Below are 23,614 nucleotides of genomic sequence, written 5' to 3'. Positions count from 1 at the left end.
CTGAAATATTTGTTTAGTTCATGTTCAATTATTCATTTTGTCTGAAATTCTTTCATTTTCTCATTCGCTTCGTATAAATATTTGTTAACATATTTGTTTGTTAACGAATATTTGTTCACCATTATTTTCAAAGGACAACAGAACACATAATGACTTTTATCCCAAAACTTACATTAAACAATTTAAAAATCAAAAGAATAGTTCATTTAATGCTAATAATGGAACATATAAAAAAAACATGAAAAATTAAGAATTTTACTATACAGAAATAAAATAATTCCTTTTATATTATATTTAATAATACTGTATGAGACATAAACAAATAGTAAGAAATAAGTTTCTTTTATACAGCTTAAAAAAGTACAAGTAAAAAAGTAAAGGCACGTGCAACACTGTTGGATTACTGAGTGTTAAGAAGACAAGAATCACTCGCACTCTTGGGTTACTTAGGTCCAAATATACTAACCAAGCTCCAAATGGTTCTGATCAGAGCTAGCTCAGACAGGGGGTTTAATGTGTTTTTTTAGCCCGGCAAATGGGAAGTCAGGATTGGGTAAGAAAATGCACGCAAATTTTGTACTTTCTGATCTCATGGGATTTGCTTCTCTCTTGTATTTTTCATAGAACGAATATGAACGAATGTATGAAATAAATTTGTTTGTTCAACCATACGTTTATTCGTTCATATGGTGATTTGTTCATTAGTATATATAGACAGATTTTTTTGTTATTTTTACATTCGTTTATGGACAAATGCACATCCTATATAATAAAAGGCCAAGTGTGTTTGTCCGAAGCTGTCATGCGCAGTAGACAGCACAGCACGAGGACAAACACACCTGGCCTTTGAGAGTCCCTAAGTCTCTGCTCTGCAGTGCGAGCAGAAGTGTGCGTGACCGAGCGTGGTCGGGGGCATGGCCTAGCGTGAAGGGGGCGTGGCCGAGCGCGAGGGCCACGATGGCCGAGCATGAAAGGGGCGGGGCCAGACAGGCCGTGAAAGGCTGTGCAGTTTGAGAGCTCAAAACAGCTCAAAAGAGGGGAGAGAGGGGGTAGGGAAAAGATAAGAAAGGTGAGAGAGAGATCAAGAGGGGAGAGAGAGATCAAGAGGGGAAATAAAAAGAGCACAAGAGAGGGAGGAAAAAGAGAGGGGGAGAGACAGCAAAAGAGAGTGGAGGGAGAGCAAAAGAAAGGGGACAGAGAGATCAAAAGAAAGAGGGGGAAGAGAAAGAGAGGGGGAGGGGGGAGAGAGAGAGAGGGGGAGGAGAGAGAGAGAGGGGGAGGAGAGAGAGTGAGGGGGAGGAGAGAGAGAGAGGGGAGGAGAGAGAGAGGGGAGGAGAGAGAGAGGGGGGGAGGAGGAGAGAGAGAGAGAGAGAGAGAGAGGGGAGAGAGAGAGGGGAGAGAGAGAGATAAGGGAGAGAGAGAGGGGGAGGGGGAGTGAGAGGGGGAGGGGGAGAGAGAGAGAGGGGAGGGAGAGAGAGAGGGGAGGGAGAGAGAGAGGGAAGGGGGAGAGAGAGGGGAGGGGGAGAGAGAGGGGAGGGGGAAAGAGAGAGAGAGAGGGGAGGGAGAGAGAGAGGGGAGGGGGAGAGAGAGAGGGGAGGGAGAGAGAGAGGGGAGGGAGAGAGAGAGGGGAGGGAGAGAGAGAGGGGAGGGGGAGTGAGAGAGAGAGGGGAGGGGGAGTGAGAGAGAGAGGGGAGGGGGAGGGAGAGAGAGAGGGGAGGGGGAGTGAGAGAGAGGAGGGAGAGAGAGAGAGAGAGAGAGAGAGAGAGAGGGGAGAGAGAGGGGAGGGAGAGAGAGAGGGAGAGAGAGAGGGGAGGGAGAGAGAGAAGGGAGGGGGAGGGGAGGGGGAGGGAGAGAGAGAGGGGGAGAGAGAGAGGGGGGAGATAGAGAGAGGAGAGAGAGGGGGGAGAGAGAGAGAGGGGAGAGAGAGAGGGGGAGAGAGAGAGGGGGGGGAGAGAGAGAGAGGGGAGAGAGAGAGGGGGAGAGAGAGAGGGGAGAAAGAGAGAGATGGGGAGAAAGAGAGAGAGGGGGAGAGAGAGAGCGGGGAGAGAGAGAGAGAGAGAGAGGGGGGGAGAGAGAGAGGGGGGAGAGAGAGAGAGATAGAGGGGAGAGAGAGAGATAGAGGGGAGAGATAGAGGGGAGAGAGAGGGGGAGAGAGAGAGAGAGAGAGGGGAGAGAGACAGGGGAGAGATAGCGCAAAAGAGAGGAGGGAGAGAGAGCGCAAAAGAGAGGGGTGAGAGACCGCAAAGAGAGGGGTGAGAGAGAGAGCACAAAAGAGAGGGGGAGAAAGAGAGTGCAAAAGAGGGGGGGAGAGAGAGATCGCAAAAGAGGGGGGGAGAGAGAGAGCGCAAAAGAGGGGGGGAGAGAGAGAGCGCAAAAGGGGGGGAGAGAGAGAGCACAAAAGAGGGGGGATAGAGAGAGCGCAAAAGAGGGAGGGATAGAGAGAGCGCAAAAGAGGGGGGAGAGAGAGTGCAAAAGAGAGGGGGGAGAGAGAGAGCGCAAAAGAGAGGGGGGAGAGAGAGATTGCAAAAGAGAGGGGGGAGAGAGAGAGCACAAAAGAGAGGGGGGAGAGAGCGCAAAAGAGAGGGGGGAGAGAGCGCAAAAGAGAGGGGGGAGAGAGAGATAGAGAGAGAGAGAGGGGGAGAGAGAGAGGGGGAGAGAGAGAGAGATAGAGGGGAGAGAGAGAGATAGAGGGGAGAGATAGAGGGGAGAGAGAGGGGGAGAGAGAGAGAGAGAGAGAGAGAGAGAGGGGAGAGAGACAGGGGAGAGATAGCGCAAAAGAGAGGAGGGAGAGAGAGCGCAAAAGAGAGGGGTGAGAGACCGCAAAGAGAGGGGTGAGAGAGAGAGCACAAAAGAGAGGGGGAGAGAGAGAGTGCAAAAGAGGGGGGGAGAGAGAGATCGCAAAAGAGGGGGGGAGAGAGAGAGCGCAAAAGTGGGGGGGAGAGAGAGAGCGCAAAAGGGGGGGAGAGAGAGCACAAAAGAGGGGGGATAGAGAGAGCGCAAAAGAGGGAGGGATAGAGAGAGCGCAAAAGAGGGGGGAGAGAGAGTGCAAAAGAGAGGGGGGAGAGAGAGAGCGCAAAAGAGAGGGGGGAGAGAGAGATTGCAAAAGAGAGGGGGGAGAGAGAGAGCGCAAAAGAGAGGGGGGAGAGAGCGCAAAAGAGAGGGGGGAGAGAGCGCAAAAGAGAGGGGGGAGAGAGAGAGCGCAAAAAAGAGGGGGGAGAGAGAGAGCTCAAAAGAGAGGGGGGGAGAGAGAGCTCTAAAGAGAGGGGGGGAGAGAGCAAAAGAGAGGGGCAGGGAGAGAGCGCAAGGGGTGGGACTGCTGTACCCTGCAAAAAATGGCCCGTGTGAACGGGCTTTAGGACTAGTCTCTAATAATCAACCAACTGCAATTTGAAACAAATAGAATTTAAAGTTATTAAATAATTCTACTATTGTGTGTTAAAGGTACATGGAAGGTATATTTTTACTTTAATATATAACTTGCCTGGCCTGCCCTTTGGCAGTGGCGTCACGGGGGGGGGGGGGGATGCGTGCATGTCCCTTTCTATGCTAGGAAACAGTGTGAGCAGAAACAGGTCAGCATACCGCGCCCAGCTGCATAGTCAGGGGTGCAGGGCTGGAGCATACTTATAAAGATGGTACACGTCCCAGGAGGAAATACATTTTTCTTTTATGTATATATATATAATTGGATCTAATAGGGTTGGAGAAAGAGGGGGAGATGGCCCTAGTACACACAAATACATTACTGTGCTGTGACTGCATCGGCATGGGGTGCAGAGAGACATCTGAGAGGGGCTGCCTGGAGCTAGGATACCAAGAGACTAACAGATGCAGCATCCACAGAGGATGTTGCAAGCTCCATAACCACTGCGCTGCTACCTTGATACTATATCCAGATCTACTTAGCTCATCCTCTACTTCTGTGGTGTACCATGTCTTGCCAAGGACTGTTGGAAAGTATCAATTGTTAAGTCAATCGCATAGGGATAATGGTTAAAAGAATATTTGTTAAAAATAAATAAATAATATGTCAGATTTCGGCAGGTAAATCACAAAGGAAAAGAAGAAGAAGGCGGTACTCAAGGAATCCAAGTAAAACTTACAATTTATGGAAACATTTAAAATCCACACTCAAACACAAGACATGGACGGAGGGGAGGAGTCCTTATGGTGAGCGTGTCCAATTACCGGTCACACAGGGGTAACCATGGAAACGGCCACCACAACTTCAGTCAGTTTTACATAAACAATACTTCATCTATGTCAAAAAACAATATAACGAAACCTAAACAGTTACATTATATTGGCGTAATAGATAGTGATTAGCCGCAAATAATATCATAAAGCGCATAAAGCTATATCACAGAAAAAACACTGATTAATTATAAATTTATTGTGTATAAGGTTTTCAAAAGTGGTTTTGACAAATAAATTGCGGATGAGATTCATAAATGTAATTGCAAAATAGGGATAATAGACCCCTTCTAGGATAGGTAAACACAAAGGGGATGTAAAAAATCACAACAAAGATTCCAGTGTAGCGAGACATTTTAATGGTATCCACTTTACTAATGAGTTCAAATTTATGGTCAAGGTCATAGACATCGCAAAACCCAGAATAAGGGGTGGAAACAGATATAACATTTTGTCCAAGAAGGAATTATATTGGATATGGAAGTTAAAGACCAGGGTACCATTAGGACTTAATAAGGAATGAAATATTAGTTACTTTGTAGATTAAGACTTGTATGCATGCATTTGAATATATAATACAGTATGCTTTAACGTAATGTATGTGAATACATATTTGTATTAGTTTAATATGGCCTACCTTTAGTTCTATAGCAGAAGGGGTCTATTTATTAATTCACTCATTCATTCATTTATTTTTGTTTTCTTATTTATTTATTCATATTTTCTCATTCATTTATTTATTAATCACTTTTATTGGAATTCATATTACCCCTATTTTGCAATTACATTTATGAATCTCATCCGCAATTTATTTGTCAAAAACACTTTTGAAAACCTTATACATAAAGAATTTGTAATTAATCCGTGTTTTTTCTGTGATATAGCTTTATGTGCTTTATGATATTATTTGCGGATAATCACTATTATGTCAATATAATGTAACTGTTTAGGAATCGTTATATTGTTTTAAGTTGACATAAATTAAATATCTTTTATGTATAACTGTCTCTGCCGTTGTGGTGGCCGTTTCCAGGGTTACCTCTGGGTAACCAGTGATTGGACACGCTCACCATAAAAGGTAGAGTCAATGTATGTGGGGTCATCCTATGACTAAGCGTTGCATGGCACAAAATGCATAAGGACTCCTCCCCTCCGTCCATGTCTTGTTTTTGAGTGTGGATTTTAATTGTTGCAATAAATTGTAAGTTTTACCTGGATTCCTTTAGTGCCACCTTCTTCTTCTTTTCCTATTGCTATTGTGGCTGGTTCAGCCTTCGCCTTCGCCTTTGATTGGCATGCACCACACTGATCTGTGACGGCGCACGTATGCACAATACTGCCTTAATGGATGCCCTGCTGTGAACTGTTTGCGGTTGCTGTCTTTCATCTCCGGGCTTGGAGCGACACTTACCTTCTTTTTACTTTGATCAGATTTACATACTTAATTGCAGGGACACTCCTTTGCAAAACACACTGGGTGAGATTACATATGTGGAGTAAGTTTCAGGGCAACTGCTGAAACCCACGTCGCCTGTAAGTTCACCTTCCACATCAGGTGAATCACATAAACCGCGCCGCCAGATGCTATACTGCCATAAATCGGATAAACTGGGAGGTTCAGAAATGTGCGCAACTACACATTTCTGGCGTCGCCAGTAATTTACAGCAGTATATCATATTGCGGCGCGTAAAACAAACAAACAAATAAGTTAAATTTGTACGTAAAAAGCTAAACCGGACCAAAAAAATTAAACCTACGTGTCAAAACGCCATGCAAAACTCCTAAACCGCCAACCCCCACAACACAAAGTATTAACCTAATAACTAAGCCCCCTAACCTAACATCCCCTAACTTAACCCCAATTAACATACGCTTACCCAAAAATAACAAACTAAATTATCCAAAAAAAATAAATAATAATCCTATATTATAAAAGACAAGAGTTTGTCTGAAGCCGTCATGCGCAGTTCAGACAAACTCTTGCCGCTGCACGCGCACCCTTGGCCAGCTGTTCGCACGCGCAACCCTTTGAGCCCCCGCACGCGCACGCGAACATTACCGCACACACACTATTGAGCCCCTACTATTGAGCCCCTGAAGCACTTACCCCTCACACATTAACAAAAAATTGATTTCAGCCCCTGAAGCACTTACCCCTCACTTTGATTTGAGCCCCGCGCACGCGATCCTTTTGAGCCCCATTAGCCATTTGAGCCTCCCGCACGCGCACGCGCACCTTTTGAGCCCCATTAGCCATTACCGCACACACACTATTGAGCCCCTGAAGCACTTACCCCTCACACATTGATTTGAGCCCCTGAAGCACTTACCCCTCACTTTGATTTGAGCCCCGCGCACGCACGCGAACCTTTTGAGCCCCATTAGCCATTTGAGCCCCCCGCACGCGCACGCGCACCTTTTGAGCCCCATTAGCCTACTTTGCCCCCCCGCACGCGCACGCGCACGCCAACCTTAGCCGTCTAGCGCATGCGCACGCTAAGCCAACAACGTTAGCCTTAGCAATGCCCCCCATAGCAAAGCGAACGCGCATGCGCACGCCAAGCCAACAACACACTTCATGCGCATGCGCACGCGCACGCGAACCCACGCGCACGCAACCCTTAATAAAAGCGTCGCGAGCCATAAAACATTGCGCATTTCTATTGCACTGCCAATAAGAAAGGTCTACATTTCAAAGCTCCGCAAAAAAAAAAACATCTTTACTTTAAAAGAATTGCCTATTGAACCTCTTTACTTTAGTAAATAATTGGGTATTCAAATTTAATGCCCTCAGGAAAAAAAAATTACCTCAACAAAAAAACAAAAAAAAAATTACTATCAAAGAATTGCCTATTGAACCTCTTTACTTTACTTTAAAATAATTGGGTCTTCAAATTTAATGCCCTCAGGAAAAAAATTACCTCAACAAAAAAGAATTGCCTATTGAACCTCTTTACTTTACTTTAAAATAATTGGGTCTTCAAATTTAATGCCCTCAGGAAAAAAATTACCTCACTGGCACTGACATTATTTGAAAGCTCTGCATAAAAAAAAAAAAAAAAAAAAAAAAGCTTTTTAGTTTAAAAAAAAAAACCTCACATTTGCTCTTTAATAGCCTCTTACAAGAGCACAACACTGTGCTAACAGCACATACAAAAAAAAAAAATATTAGCCTCATAGAAGACACCAACACTGTGCTAACAGCACATACAAAAAAAGGAATAATAGGCTCAGGACTTATGCATGTGCTACATACCACAACATAGTTGTTTCAAAAAAAACTTAATAGGATCAAAAAACAAAATTTTAGCATTTAAAAATAAAAAAGGATTAATAGGCTCATAAAAGAGCACAACACTGTGCTAACAGCACATAGAAAAAAAATATTTTAGTCATAAGCTCATAAAAGAGCTCAACACTGTGCTGCACTGCACATATAAAAAGTCTCTATAAAAATTAAAAAAAAAGGAAATAAAGAGCGCCTAATACTACATAAGCAGCATTATAATAAACCCTTTGAAAAACAAAGAAACATATATACTGCATAAAAAAGCCAATAAAGAGTGCCTAATACTACATAAGCAGCATTATAAGAAACATTTTTTAAAAAACATATATACAGAATAAAAAAGGCAAAAAAATAGCCTAATACTACATAAGCAGCATTATAATAAACTCTTTGAAAAAAAAACATATATACTGCATAAAAAAGGCAATAAAGAGTGCCTAATACTACATAAGCAGCATTATAATTAACCCTTTGTAAAAAAAAACATATATACTGCATAAAAAAGCCAATAAAGAGTGCCTAATACTACATAAGCTGAATTTTAATCAACCTTTTTAAGAAAACATATAAAAACATATATACTGTATAAAAAAAGTGTCTTAAAAAAAGGACATAATACAAAAAAAAGAGTGTTTAAAACAAATTAAAGAGTGACAAACACGCCTAATGTCTACAAGAAAATAAAGAGTGCCTAAGACTGCATGAACCAAAATTAAGACAGCAAAAAAAAAAGTTAATAAGAAACCGTTAAAAACATATATACTGCATAAAAAGGCAATCAAGAGTGCCTAATACTACATAAGCAGCATTATACTGTATAAAAAAGCCCACAAAGAGTGCCTAATACTAATAAACCGTAAAAAACATATATACTGCATAAAAAACAAGTGTATAAAAAAAGTGCATAATAAAAACAAAGTAAAGAGTGAAAAAAACACGCCTAATGTCTACAACAAAATAAAGAGTGCCTAAGACTGCATTAAAAAAAAAAAAACACTGCCAAAAAGAAAATAAAAAGTGTATAAAACAAAGTAAAGAGTGCATAAGACTTTGTTAAACAAAATAAAAATTGTCCTAACATTGACTAATACAAAAAAAAGACAGCCGATCTAACAAAGAGAGTGCCTAAAAGACTGCCTAAAACAAATAAAGACACTGCATAAACTGCATAAAAAAGAAAATAAAGAGTGCCTAATACTACATAAGCTGAATTTTAATCAACCTTTTTAACAAAACATATAAAAACATATATACTGTATAAAAAAAGTGTCTTAAAAAAAGGACATAATACAAAAAAAAGAGTGTTTAAAACAAAGTAAAGACTGACAAACACGCCTAATGTCTACAAGAAAATAAAGAGTGCCTAAGACTGCATGAACCAAAATTAAGACAGCAAAAAACAAAGTTAATAAGAAACCGTAAAAAACATATATACTGCATAAAAAGGCAATCAAGAGTGCCTAAAACTACATAAGCAGCATTATAACAAACTTTTTGAAGAAAAAATATATATACTGTATAAAAAAGCCCACAAAGAGTGCCTAATACTAATAAACCGTAAAAAACATATATACTGCATAAAAAAAAAAAATATAAAAAAAGGGCATAATAAAAACAAAGTAAAGAGTGACAAACACGCCTAATGTCTAGAACAAAATAAAGAGTGCCTAAGACTGCATTAAAAAAAAAAAAACACTGCCAAAAAGAAAATAAAAAGTGTATAAAACAAAGTAAAGAGTGCATAAGACTTTGTTAAACAAAATAAAGATTGTCCTAACATTGCCTAATACAAAAAAAAGACAGCCAATCTAACAAAGAGAGTGCCTAAAAGAATGCCTAAAACAAATAAAGACACTGCATAAACTGCATAAAAAAGAAAATAAAGAGTGCCTAATACTACATAAGCAGCATTATAAAACATTTATTAAAAAAAAAATATATATACAACATAAAAAAGGCAATAAAGAGTGCTTAATACTAAATAAGCAGCATTATAACAAACCTATTTAAAAAAACATATATATACAGCATAAAAAAGGCAATAAAGAGTGCCTAATAATAATAAAACTTAAAAAACATATATACTGCATAAAAAAAAGTAACTACAAAGACGTGCATAAAAAAAAAAAAAAATTTAAAACAAACTAAAGACTGCTGCATAAACATAAAAATAGAAGAATGCCTCCTAAAAGAATTTTAACACAGGAAGATGCAGAAAACGTTAAACGCAGAAGAAAAGAAACTCAACGTATACGACGGACACATATGACTGAACAACAAAGGGTAATTCTACGCAAAAAGGATTCTTCAAAAAAACGCATTTGTAGGGCCAATATGACTGCTCAGGAAAAATGTGTCCAACTGGACATGCAAAGATCACGTTCTGCTGCACGTAGAAAAAAAAAAAAAAAAAATTCTAACATCACTATCACTAATCAATATAACAAAAGTTATAACCATTCACTATTTAATGAAGACAATGTTCCGATGCACACATGTGGTCAACTTAATGTTTATTGCACATTTTGCATGGCAAAGCATTTTCCAGAGGAACAACCAAGCGATAAGCTTTTTAATAAATGCTGCAATAAAGGAAAAATAACATTACCTCATATACAAATTTCACCACTGATCCAACAACTAATGACTGGACAACACACACATTCAAATAATTTTATGCAAAATATCCGTTCTATAAATAGTGCATTGGCGTTTGCATCAATGGGAGCAAACATTGCACCACCTCCAGGATATGGCCCATACTGTTTTAGAATAAATGGCCAAATTTATCACCGATCTGGTGCTTTGCATCCAGAAAATGATGATCAACGCAAATTTGCACAACTCTACATTTTGAGTCCTGAGGAAGCTGCGGACCAACGAGCAGCACTAAAAGAAAATTCAGGATGTCACATTGAACTTTTGAGGGAGTTAAGTTCATATATGTGTCAGTATAACCCTTTTGCAAAAGCATGTAAAATGCTCTATGAGGTAGAGCAAGAATGCATCCATGAAGCATCTTTAAATGGAGTTCAAAATTCTAAAGTTTCAATGGTAATTCTGCAGGACAGAACATCAGATTACCGAAGATATAACGTACAAAGAGTTAATGAGGTTGCTGTTATTTTCCAAAATTCTGATGGTGAACCTCCTCTTGAACGTGACCTTCTTATTCATTGCCGATCTACAGATCAAACAAAAAAAACTGAAAGAATAAGTGTTTTAGATCCTAATCTTGAACCATTGCTGTATCCTTTGTTGTTTCCATATGGGGACCAAAGTTGGGGTTCCAATATTGCTCTTAACTACAGGCCAACATCAATTAGTGATGTACAAAGAAGAGTAACCACCAATCCAAGGATAAGAGTTAGCCAAATGAAATACTACTCTTACAGAATTTCAATTAGGGATCAATTCAATCCTTTCCTTAGTGCTGGCAAGTTGACGCAGCAGTACTTTGTTGATGCTTATGTCAAGACTGAGGCCAACAGACTCAACTATATCCGTCAAAATCAATCTAATCTTCGCATTGAAAAATATACAGGATTAATGGATTACATTCAAAGTGAGGCTGCTGCACAGGGCCTGATGCCTGGTAAAGCAGTTATTTTGCCATCATCTTTTCAGGGAAGTCCACGAAATATGGCCCAAAACTACCATGATGCTATGGCCATTGTTAGAAAATATGGAAAACCGGATTACTTCATCACCATGACCTGCAACCCTAAATGGCCTGAGATACTTGATAACCTATTAGAAGGTCAAGCAGTGGAGTTCAGACCAGATTTGGTAGCAAGAGTTTTCAATCTCAAATTAAATTCTCTTTTGAATGATATCTTGAACAAACATGTTCTTGGAAGTCCTTGCGCAAAAGTGCATGTAATAGAGTTTCAAAAAAGAGGATTACCACATGCTCATATCCTTTTAATATTGAAAGCCGAAGACAAGCCAAATGATGCTGAAACCATTGACACTTTTATATCAGCTGAAATTCCTGATGAACAGATTTATCCAAGACTACATGCTATTGTAATAAAGCATATGATACATGGTCCATGTGGAGAACATAATTTAAATTCTCCATGCATGGTTGATGGTAATTGCAGCAAGAATTTTCCAAAAAAATTTCAAAAAGAAACTTTAATTAATGTTGATGGATATCCGCGATATCGTAGACAAAAAAATGACACCACTGTAATTGTCAAAGGGAAAAAAATTGACAACTCATGGGTAGTTCCATATAGCCCATACTTCTGCTTGAAATACAACTGCCATATAAATGTAGAGAGTTGTGTTTCTGTTAAAAGTGTTAAATATCTCTTCAAATATGTATATAAAGGTTACGATTGTGCAAATATTTCAATTAACGAACAAAATACACTACAGCATGATGAAATTCAAAATTTTTTGGACACAAGATATGTCAGTGCTCCTGAAGCTGTTTGGAGGTTGTATGGTTTTTTGATGCACCATCAAACACATACAATAATAAGACTTCAAGTTCATCTTCCAGGCGAACAAGATGTATATTTCCATAATGAAAACATACAATTAGCTGCAGAAAAGGCACAAGACAGGGATACCACTTTGACAGCATACTTTAAGTTGAATGTGGATAATAATGCGGCACGTGAACTTTTTTACTCTGACATTCCTCAACATTTTGTATTTGATGTAAAAAACCGTAAGTGGAATCCAAGACAAAGAGGAGCAGATACAACAATTGGCAGATTGTATAATGTAAATATTTCATCAGATTTGGAGAGATTTTGTTTGAGGTTATTGCTCTTGCACTTAAAAGGAGCAATATCCTTTAAGGACTTACGAACTGTTAATGGACAAGTTTGTCACACATTCAAAGAAGCTGCCCAAAAGCTTTCACTTTTAGATGACGACGCTACATGGGATCTTACACTTAACGAATCAGCATCTCAACAAATGCCTAAACAAATGAGGGAACTGTTTGCTTATTTGTGTATATTTGTTGTCCCACCTAATGTCCCACAACTCTTTGAAAAATACAAACATGATCTTTATGAAGATTATTCACGTCATGAAGACCACATTGATGATTGCAAAATTTGCAAAAATTTGGCATTAACAGATATTCAAAATGTTCTCATATTGCATAGTAAACGTTGTGAAGATTTTGGACTACCCAATCCATCAAACTTCATTCCAGAAATGCAATTCAACTATGTTACACACTTGGAAGCACAAGTTGGAGCACAACTTCAAGAAGCATTAAACATCGAGCAAAAAGCTGCATTTGACAATGTAATGTCTGCAATTGATAATGAAAATTTACCACACAGATGTTTTTTTATTGATGGACCTGGTGGAAGTGGCAAGACTTATTTATATAAAACATTATTGAGTACTTTACGTGGACGCACAGATGGAGTTCTTCCTGTTGCCTCTACAGGAATAGCAGCTAATCTACTTGATGGTGGCAGAACTTACCATTCACAGTTTAAGCTTCCAATTCCATTACTGGAAACATCAACATCAAATATGAGAATGACTTCAAAAGATGCAGAGTTCATACGTAATGCTAAATTGCTTATTTGGGATGAGGCCTCAATGACACCCGGTATAGCTCTAAAATGTGTCAATAACCTTCTTCAGGAAATTATGCAGAACAATAAGCCATTTGGTGGAAAAGTTATACTCCTTGGTGGAGACTTCAGACAAACACTCCCAGTTCTTCCTCATTGCAATAGAACTGCTATTGTGGAAGCTACTATAAAGTTCTATGATCACTGGGATAAATTTAAAATTTTACAATTGAAGAATAATGTGCGTTCAGTGGATCCAGAATTTAGCAATTGGCTACTAAAATTAGGACAGGGTTCATTAAATAATTCAGAGGGCCTTCCTGAGGATTTAGTTGAGATCCCTTCCAAATTAATATGCAATGATTGTATCATATCTGAAATTTTTGGAAAAAAAATTCTTCCATCTGATCTTCACAGTTTTTCAAAAAAGGCCATTTTGTGTACGAAAAATTGTCATGTTGATCAAATTAATGAGCATGTATTAAATATACTCGATGGTGAGGAAAAAATATATCTGAGTTCAGATTCAATTGATGATCAGACAGATGAAGATGCACAAAACTATCCCATAGAGTTTCTAAACGAATTAGCTCCATCAGGAATGCCTCTTCATAAGTTAAAAATAAAATTGGGAAGTATTATTATGTTGCTCAGAAATCTGAACACAAAAAAAGGTCTGTGCAATGGAACAAGATTGATAGTTAAAGATCTTAAGCCAAATCTATTAATTGCAGAAGTACTCACAGGAACAGCAAAAAAACAAATAGTGTTTATTCCGAGAATAGATTTAGCCCCTGCCAACACTGAACTACCATTCATTTTACGAAGGAGACAGTTTCCAATCAAACTTGCATTTGCAATGACCATCAACAAATCACAAGGTCAAACGTTAGACAAAGTAGGAATATTTCTTCCAGAACCAGTATTCAGTCATGGACAACTTTATGTTGCAATGTCTCGAGTTCGTACATCATCTGATGTCAAAATTAAGATACTTCAAAGTTCAAAGCAAGGAAAGATATTACCAAACAGTGATAAAATTTATACAAAAAACATTGTTTATAAAGAAATATACTTTAAATAAATAAATAAGTTGTGTATTTTTAATTAGTTAGAAGTAATTTTGTATTATTTAGAGCAACAATATTATTCATGTACAAATTAAACTTTATTTTAATTTAATTTACTAAAAATAAAAATATGACTTTATGTCTACTTTAATATTTATATCTTATGTTATTTTTTGGAATAAAAAAAAAAATATATATTTGGCCCGTGTACACGGGCTTTAACACTAGTCCATAAATAAACTACCAATAGCCCTTAAAAGGGCCTTTTGTAGGGCATTGCCCTAAATTTAATAGCTCTTTTGCAAAAAAAAATATATAAAGTACTCCCTACCATTACAACCCCCACCCCCCAAAATAAAAAAATACCTCATTTAAAAAAAAATCCTAATCTACCCAAATACCCTACAAGGGCATTTGTATTGTCATTGACCTTAACAGGGCATTCAGCTCTTTTGCAGCCCATAAAAAAGCCCTAATTAAAAAAAGCCCTAATTAAAAAAAAACACCCCCCAGAAAAAAAACTAACACTAACCCCAAAATATATCTTCTTGGCGGAGGTGCGGAGCCAGAGTGGTCGTCGGAGGTGGAGATTATCGGCGCATGGAGATCCTCTTCATGCAATTGTCCGCCGCACACAGAAGATTGAATGCAATATACCCCTTTCATATTGGGGTACCCTTGAATTCCTATTGACTGAAAATGTGCTTACATCCTATTGTCTGATTTGATTGGGTGGTTGTGGAAAGTTGGCAGTTTAGGGGTTAATAGGTTAATTATGTAACATAGTAACATAGTAGATAAGGTTGAAAAAAGACTGAAGTCCATTGTGTTCAACCTATACAAATCTAAAATACTTACAAAAAGCTCCAGTTAAGCTTAAATAACCCCACTAAAAGGTGACCCATTTAATACTAGCAATCATATCCATGAATTTTGTTTATATACAGAAATGTATCCAGACTATTTTTAAATGTATCTAGGGTATTGGCATTCACTACCTCCTTTGGTGAGTTCCATAATTTTATTGCTCTTACAGTGAAAAAAATGTTGCAGGAGATTAAATCTCCTTTCCTCTAACCTTAAATTATGACCTCTTGTCATAAACAATTTTCTTGGAATAAACAGAGCTTCTGCCATCTCTGAATATGGGCCTTGAATATATTTACATAAATTAATCATGTCACCTCTCAAGCGCCTTTTTTCTAAAGAAAACAGACCCAGTTTGGCTAGCCTCTCCTCATAGGTTAATTTCTCCAATCCCCTTATTAGCTTTGTGGCCCTTCTCTGAACTTTTTCTAGTTCTGCAATATCTTTTTTTGCAATCGTTCCCCAGAACTGCACTCCATACTCAAGGTGAGGTCTTACCAGGGCTTTATATAGTGACAGAATTATGCTTTTCTCCCTTGAATCAATGCCTCTTTTAATACATGCTAGTATCTTATTAGCCTTTGAAGCCGCTGCCCTGAATTGTGCACCCATATTTAGCTTGTTATCTATTATTACTCCCAAATCCCTTTCCTCCTCTGTTTGGCTAAGTTTTGTCCTATTTAAAAAATAAGTTTCCTGCTTATTTTTACTTCCAAAATGTAGAACCTTGCATTTTTCCGTATTAAATCTCATTTTCCATTTACTTGCCCTTACTTCTAATTTTTGCAGATCCCTTTGTAATGAAAGTTCATCCTGCTCTGACCTAATTACCTTACTTAACTTAGTATCATCTGCAAAAATAGAGATGTCACTATTTAATCCTTGCTCCAAGTCATTTATAAAAATATTAAAAAGAACAGGGCCCAGTACTGATCCCTGGGGGACTCCACTGATTACCTTTGTCCAATCTGAGTATGATCCATTTACTACTACTCATTGCTCCCTATCTTTTATCCAGTTATTTATCCATGAGCTAACATTTTCAGCTATTCCCAGTCCCTTAATTTTGTGCATTAATCTCTCATGTGGCACTGTATCAAATGCCTTTGCAAAATCTAAGTATATCACATCAACTGATTCCCCTTTATCTATATTTTTACTTACTTCCTCGTAGAATCTAATTAGATTAGTTTGACATGATCTATTTCTCCTAAAACCATGCTGATTAGAACTCATCATCTTGTTTACATGAATATGCTCATCAATATAATCCCTTATAATCCCTTCAAATATCTTCCCCACTATTGATGTCAGACTAACTGGTCTATAGCTTCCTGGATCATCCCTGCTTCCCTTTTTGAAGAGTGGCACCACATCAGCTTTACACCAATCCTGGGGTACCATGCCTGAGGATAATGAGTCTTGAAAAATTAAGAGTAGAGGTTTGTCTATAACAGTGCTAAATTCCCTTAACACCCTTGGGTGTATTCCATCTGGGCCTGGAGTTTTATTTACCTTGATATTATCCAGTTTTATCCTCTAAGCATAACCCAGTTAATGGTATGGACTGGCATGTTCTATTTTGTTCCAAAGAATCATCCAATGGTTCCTCTCTTGTGTATACTGAAGAAAAAAAACTGGTTTAGTACCTCAGCCTTCTCCCTGTCATTATCTATCATGCTACCCTCCATGCATTTTAATGTACCTATATTATCCTTCTTAGATTTTTTGCTATTTATGTACTCAAAGAACCTTTTAGGGTTAGACTTAGAATCCTTTGCAATTAATTTTTCATTTTCAATTTTGGCTAATTTGATTGCTTTTTTGCATGAATTTTTACATTCCTTATAAATATTGTATGTTGAGTCTGTACTATTTTGAATAATTTAAAAGCCCTACGTTTTTTCCTAATTTCTCTTAACACATTTTTATTTATCCACAACGGCTTTGATTTTTTATTTTTATAACCATATGGTATTTGTTGATATGTATATTTATTTAACAAAGTTTTAAATATTATCCATTTATCCTGTGTATTTTTATTAGAGAATACATTGGGGGGTAGTTATCAAGCCGTCAACCTCAAATACGCTGGAATTCCGCAGCGTATTTGTAACGAGGCTGATTCGCCTTAGTTATCAAAGGCTAGAGACCGGCAAAAGTAGAATTTTGTGATGTAAGCTTCGATCTGCCGGACTCAGTCCGACACAGATCGATTCTTACGTCACTACAGATGTTCCGCACACAAGTTCAGCACAATCTGACTACTTTTGCTAGTAGCAGGTACGCTCGGCACTTTTCCGTCCCAGCGTACCTGGTTTTCAAACCGCCACCCTGGAGGTGGCGGATCCCATAGGAATCAATGGGAGTCTGACCATAGCAAAAGTTCATGTTCACTGCTGCCAGACATCCCATTGATTCCTATGGGAAGTGTCTACACCTAACACCCTAACATGTACCCCGAGTCTAAACACCCCTAATCTGTCCCCCCCTACACCGCCGCAACTAAATACATTTATTACCCCCTAAACCGCCGCTCCCGGAGCCCACCGCCACTATAATAAACATGTTAACCCCTAAACCGCCACCCCCTGACCCGCCGAAACTATAATATTTGTATTACCCCCTAAACCGCCGCTCCCAGACCCCGCCGCCACCTACATGATACCTATTAACCCCTATACTGCCCCCCCTATACCGTCGCCACCTATAATAAAGTTATTAACCCCTATCCTGCCGATCCCGGACCTCGCCGCAACTAAATAAATAGTTTAACCCCTAAACCGCCGCTCCCGGACCCCTCCACATCCTATATTAAACTTATTAACCCCTATCCTGCCCCCCCTACACCGTCGCCACCTATAATAAATTTATTAACCCCTATCCTGCCCCCCCTACACCGCCGCCATTGTAATAAAATGATTAACCCCTAAACTTAAGTCTAACCCTAACCCTAACACCCCCCTAACTTAAATATTAATTAAATAAATCTAAATAATATTTATCTTATTAAATAAATTAATCCTATTTAAAACTAAATACTTACCTTTAAAATAAACCCTAATATAGCTACAATATAAATAAAAATTTTATTGTAGCTATTTTAGGATTTATTTTTATTTTACAGGCAACTTTCAATTTATTTTAACTAGGTACAATAGCTATTAAATAGTTATTAACTATTTAATAGCTTACCTAGCTAAAATAAAGAGAAATTTACCTGTAAAATAAATCCTAACCTAAGTTACAATTACACCTAACACTACACTATACTTTAATAAATTATTCCTATTTAAAACTAAATACTTACCTGTAAAATAAACCCTAAGATAGCTACAATATAATTAATAATTACATTGTAGCTATTTTAGGATTTATATTTATTTTACAGGTAACTTTGTATTTATTTTAGCTAGTTAGAATAGTTATTAAATAGTTATTAACTATTTAATAACTACCTAGCTAAAAGAAATACAAAATTACCTGTAAAATAAATCCTAACCTAAGTTACAATTAAACCTAACACTACACTATCATTAAATTAATTAAATAAATTACCTACAAATAACTACAATTAAATACAATTACATAAACTAGCTAAAGTACAAAAAATAAAAAAAGCTAAGTTACAAAAAATAAAAAAAATAAGTTACAAATATTTAAAAAATATTACAACAATTTTAAGCTAATTACACCTAATCTAAGCCCCCTAATAAAATAACAAAGCCCCCCAAAATAAAAATATGCCCTACGCTATTCTAAATTTAAAAAGTTCAAAGCTCTTTTACCTTACCAGCCCTTAAAAGGGCCTTTTGCGGGGCATGCCCCAAAGAAAACAGCTCTTTTGCCTGTAAAAGAAAAATACAACCCCCCCAACATTAAAACCCACCACCCACATACCCCTAATCTAACCCAAACCCCCCTTAAATAAACCTAACACTACCCCCCTGAAGATCATCCTACCTTGAGTCGTCTTCAGCCAGCCGACCCACCGATGGAACCGAAGAGGAGATCTGGAGCGGCAGAAGTGATCCTCCAAGGGGCGCTGAAGAAGTCTTCCATCTGATGAAGTCATCATCCAGGCGGCGCTGAAGAAGTCTTCCATCCGGGCGATGTCATCTTCCAAGCGGCGCTGAAGAAGTCTTCCATCCGGGCGATGTCATCTTCCAAGCGGGGTCTTCAATCTTCTTTCTTCAGGATCCATCTTCATCCCGCCGACGCGGAACATCCTTCTTCCCCGATGGACTAACGACGAATGAAGGCTCATTTAAGGGACGTCATCCACGATGGCTTCCCTTCAATTCCGATTGGCTGATAGGACTCTATCAGCCAATCGGAATTAAGGTAGGAAAAATCTGATTGGCTGATTGAATCAGCCAATCAGATTGAAGTTCAATCCGATTGGCTGATCCAATCAGCCAATCAGATTGAGCTTGCATTCTATTGGCTGTTCCGATCAGCCAATAGAATGCAAGCTCAATCTGATTGGCTGATTCAATCAGCCAATCAGATTTGTCCTACTTTAATTCCGATTGGCTGATAGAATCCTATCAGCCAATCGGAATTGAAGGGACGCCATCTTGGTTGACGTCCCTTAAAGGAGCCTTCATTCGTCGTTAGTCCGTCGGGGAAGAAGGATGTTCTGCGTCGGCGGTATGAAGATGGAACCTGAAGAAAGAAGATTGAAGAACCCGCTTGGAAGATGACATCGCCTGGATGGAAGACTTCTTCAGCGCCGCTTGGAAGATGACATCACCCGGATGGAAGACTTCTTCAGCGCCGCCTGGATGATGACTTCATCGGATGGAAGACTTCTTCAGGGCCCCTTGGAGGATCACTTCTGCCACTCCGGATCTCTTCTTTGGTTCCTTCGGTGGCTCGGCTGAGTGAAGACGACTCAAGGTAGGATGATCTTCAGGGGGGTAGTGTTAGGTTTATTTAAGGGGGGTTTGGGTTTGGGTTAGATTAGGGGTATGTGGGTGGTGGGTTTTAACGTTGGGGGGGGGTTGTATTTTTCTTTTACAGGCAAAAGAGCTGTTTTGTTTGGGGCATACCCCGCTAAAGGCCCTTTTAAGGGCTGGTAAGGTAAAAGAGCTTTGAACTTTTTAATTTAGAATAGGGTAGGGCATTTTTTTATTTTGGGGGGCTTTGTTATTTTATTAGGGGGCTTAGATTAGGTGTAATTAGCTTAAAATTGTTGTAATATTTTTTAAATGTTTGTAACTTATTTTTTTTATTTTTTGTAACTTAGCTTTTTTTATTTTTTGTACTTTAGTTAGTTTATGTAATTGTATTTAATTGTAGTTATTTGTAGCTAATTTATTTAATTAATTTAATGATAGTGTAGTGTTAGGTTTAATTGTAACTTAGGTTAGGATTTATTTTACAGGTAATTTTGTATTTCTTTTAGCTAGGTAGTTATTAAATAATTAATAACTATTTAATAACTATTCTAACTAGCTAAAATAAATACAAAGTTACCTGTAAAAGAAATATAAATCATAAAATAGCTACAATGTAATTATTAATTACATTGTAGCTATCTTAGGGTTTATTTTACAGTTAAGTATTTAGTTTTAAATAGGAATAATTTATTTAAGTATAGTGTAGTGTTAGGTGTAATTGTAACTTAGGTTAGTTTTTATTTTACAGGTAAATTTCTCTTTATTTTAACTAGGTAGCTATTAAATAGTTAATAACTATTTAATAGCTATTGTACCTAGTTAAAATAAATGGAATGTTACCTGTAAAATAAAAAGAAATCCTAAGATAGCTACAATATAATTATAATTTATATTGTAGCTATTTTAGGGTTTATTTTAAAGGTAAGTATTTAGTTTTAAATAGGATTAATTTAGTTAATAATAGAAATATTATTTAGATTTATTTAATTAATATTTAAGTTAGGGGGGTGTTAGGGTTAGTGTTAGACTTAGGTTTAGGGGTTAATAATTTTATTACAGTGGCGGCGGTGTAGGGGGGGCAGGATATGGGTTAATAAATTTATTATAGGTGGCGACGGTGTAGGGGGGGGCAGGATAGGGGTTAATAAGTTTAATATAGGTTGCGGCGGGGTCCGGGAGCGGCGGTTTAGGGGTTAAACTATTTATTTAGTTGCGGGGAGGTCCGGGATCAGCAGGATAGGGGTTAATAATTTATTATAGAGGGCGGCGGTATAGGGGGGCAGGATAGGGGTTACTAGGCATAATGTCGGTGGCGGCGGTTCTGGGAGCGGCGGTTTAGGGGTTAATACATTTATAAGAGTTGCGGCAGGGTCTAGGAGCAGCGGTTTAGGGGTTAATAACTTTATTGAGTTGCGGGGGGCTCCAGGGGCGCCAGTATAGGGGGTAGAACAGTGTAGTTTAGTGTGGGTGCTTAGTGACAGGCTAGCAAGTAAGCTGTCAAAAAGCCGAAGAGCAGCGAGATCGGATGAGTGATAACTCTCACAGTCCACTGCTCATCGCCCCGTACTTGGTGAGCGGCTTTTTGACAGCTTTTTTGATAACTTAGGCAAAATTTTGCAGGTCCGCGGCGGCGATGGTAGGCGAGCTTAGGCTGGCGTATTTAACCGGCGAAGGCAGGTAAAGTAGACGCGTTGATAACTACCCCCCAAAGTCCCAACTTATATTATTTAATGATTTCCTAAAATCGTTGAATTTTGCTTTTTTGAAGTTAAAAGTCTTAGTTAAACCTTTAAGACACTGCATATGAAAAGAGATTTCAAATGTGACCATGTTATGATCACTGTTACCCAAATGTTCTTTGACTTCTATGTTTGATATTATTTCTGTATTGTTTTATAGCACTAAATCCAATATAGCTTTACTCCTAGTTGGCTCCTCTATTAATTGTGACAAGAAGTTATCCTTGAGAACATTTAAAAATCTATCCCAATTAGTTGAATTACTAGTTTCATTGGCCCAGTTTATATCAGGGTAGTTAAAATCTCCCATAATTACAGCACTGTTATTAGCAGCCTTACCTATTTGCATTAGTAGTTGAGTTTCCTCCAGGTCACTAATGTTAGGGGACTTGTAGCATGTTCCTAGTAATATTTTTTTAGGATTTTCCCCCCACTCTTTATTTCAACCCACAGGGTCTCTACATTGTCACTTGTATCATAAATATCTTCCCTTATTGTAGGTTTAAGGTTAGGTTTAATATGCATGCAGATTCCTCCACCCCTTTTATTATTCCTGTCCCTCCTAAATAAAGTATACCCCTCTAAGTTAACTGCCCAGTCATGTGAATCATCCCACCAATTTTCAGTTATACTGATAACATCATAGTCCTCTTTTGCAACTAAGAGTGTCAGCTCCCCCATTTTACCTGTCATGCTTCTTGCATTTGTTGTCATACATTTATTTTTCATGTGCTTTCTGCTGCTACTTGGTGTGCTTTCCTCTATACTTTCTAATGTGACATTTCTTAAGTCATCCCTTCCTTGAGATATTAAAGGGACACTGAACCCAACATTTTTCTTTCATGATTCAGATAGAGCATGCAATTTTAAGCAACTTTCTTATTTACTCCTATTATCAATTTTTCTTCATTCTCCTGCTTTCTTTATTTGAAAAAGAAGGCATCTAAGCTATTTTTTTGGTTCAGGACCATGAAAAGCACTTGTTTATTGGATGGAAGCATTTATCCACCAATCAGTAAGAACAACCCAGGTTGTTCACCAAAAATGGGCCGGCATCTAAACTTACATTCTTGTATTTCAAATAAAGATACCAAGAGAATGAAGAAAATTTGATAATAGGAGTATATTAGAAAGTTGCTTAAAATTGCATGCTCTATCTGAATTCCAAAAGAAAAAAATTGGGTTCAGTGTCCCTTTAAGGGAGTGACATATTCACAGACTGATCTCTCTGTTCTATTGTGTTCTAACTGACCCTTCCTCCCTTTGCCTAGTTTAAAAGGTTCTCTAAACTTGCTACCATCCTTTCCCCCAACACACCAGCACCCATGTCATTCAGGTGTAATCTATCCTTACTGTACAAATTGTACCCTAATGAAAAATCAGCCCAGTGCTCTAAAAAGTCAAACCCCTCATTTTTACACCATGTTTTTTTTTTTTTTTTGTATTTAGGATATTATAAACATATACAGCATATGAGAAAATGCCAATACTTGAGTATTACAAACTTTGGAATATCATTCACAATAAGAAGAAAGTGTATAATCAGGTAAATATAAATTCAGAATGTAATAGGCAAAAACAACAATATTCTAATTTTTATACTGATATATACCTCATCTGAAGATAGTAGGTCACTCTTAGACCATGGTATAATAGAAAGACTTGACGGAGGTAGGTAAATTGGGTCTATAGCCACTTTAGGGCTTTTATAGTAAATAACATTAAATATATATATAAATCAACAATAATCATGAAATAATTGTCAACCAACATGAAAAACATGTCACTCTCCTGAAAACAAAATGTGGTACATTCATCATCATCCCCTTAAAGGGAAATAATGACGATGAATGAATTAGGTGGTTGTCATGCAAAATAGATGTTTCTATAGGACTCATTTTCCTTTGCCTATGAATTAGGCACAATGGTGTCATGGGGGGAGTGAGAGAAACGGAAGCAAAATCACAGGAGGTGAGGCTGTAACAACAAACA

At 38.1% G+C, this 23,614-nt stretch overlaps 1 protein-coding gene across 1 annotated transcript; it reads left to right on the top strand.

The window, feature by feature from the left end:
- The first annotated feature begins 9,662 nt into the window (after window positions 1-9,662).
- Window positions 9,663-23,605, top strand: LOC128647411 (uncharacterized). The gene is made up of 3 exons (XM_053700197.1): window positions 9,663-14,073; window positions 23,072-23,168; window positions 23,542-23,605. Exons 1-3 carry the CDS (start codon window positions 9,663-9,665, stop codon window positions 23,603-23,605), a joined length of 4,572 nt encoding a protein of 1,523 aa, XP_053556172.1.
- Window positions 23,606-23,614: the final 9 nt, after the last annotated feature.

Source organism: Bombina bombina, chromosome 2 (genome assembly GCF_027579735.1).
Source record: "Bombina bombina isolate aBomBom1 chromosome 2, aBomBom1.pri, whole genome shotgun sequence".
NCBI lineage: Eukaryota > Metazoa > Chordata > Amphibia > Anura > Bombinatoridae > Bombina > Bombina bombina.
This window is presented reverse-complemented; position numbering and strand designations above follow the sequence as displayed.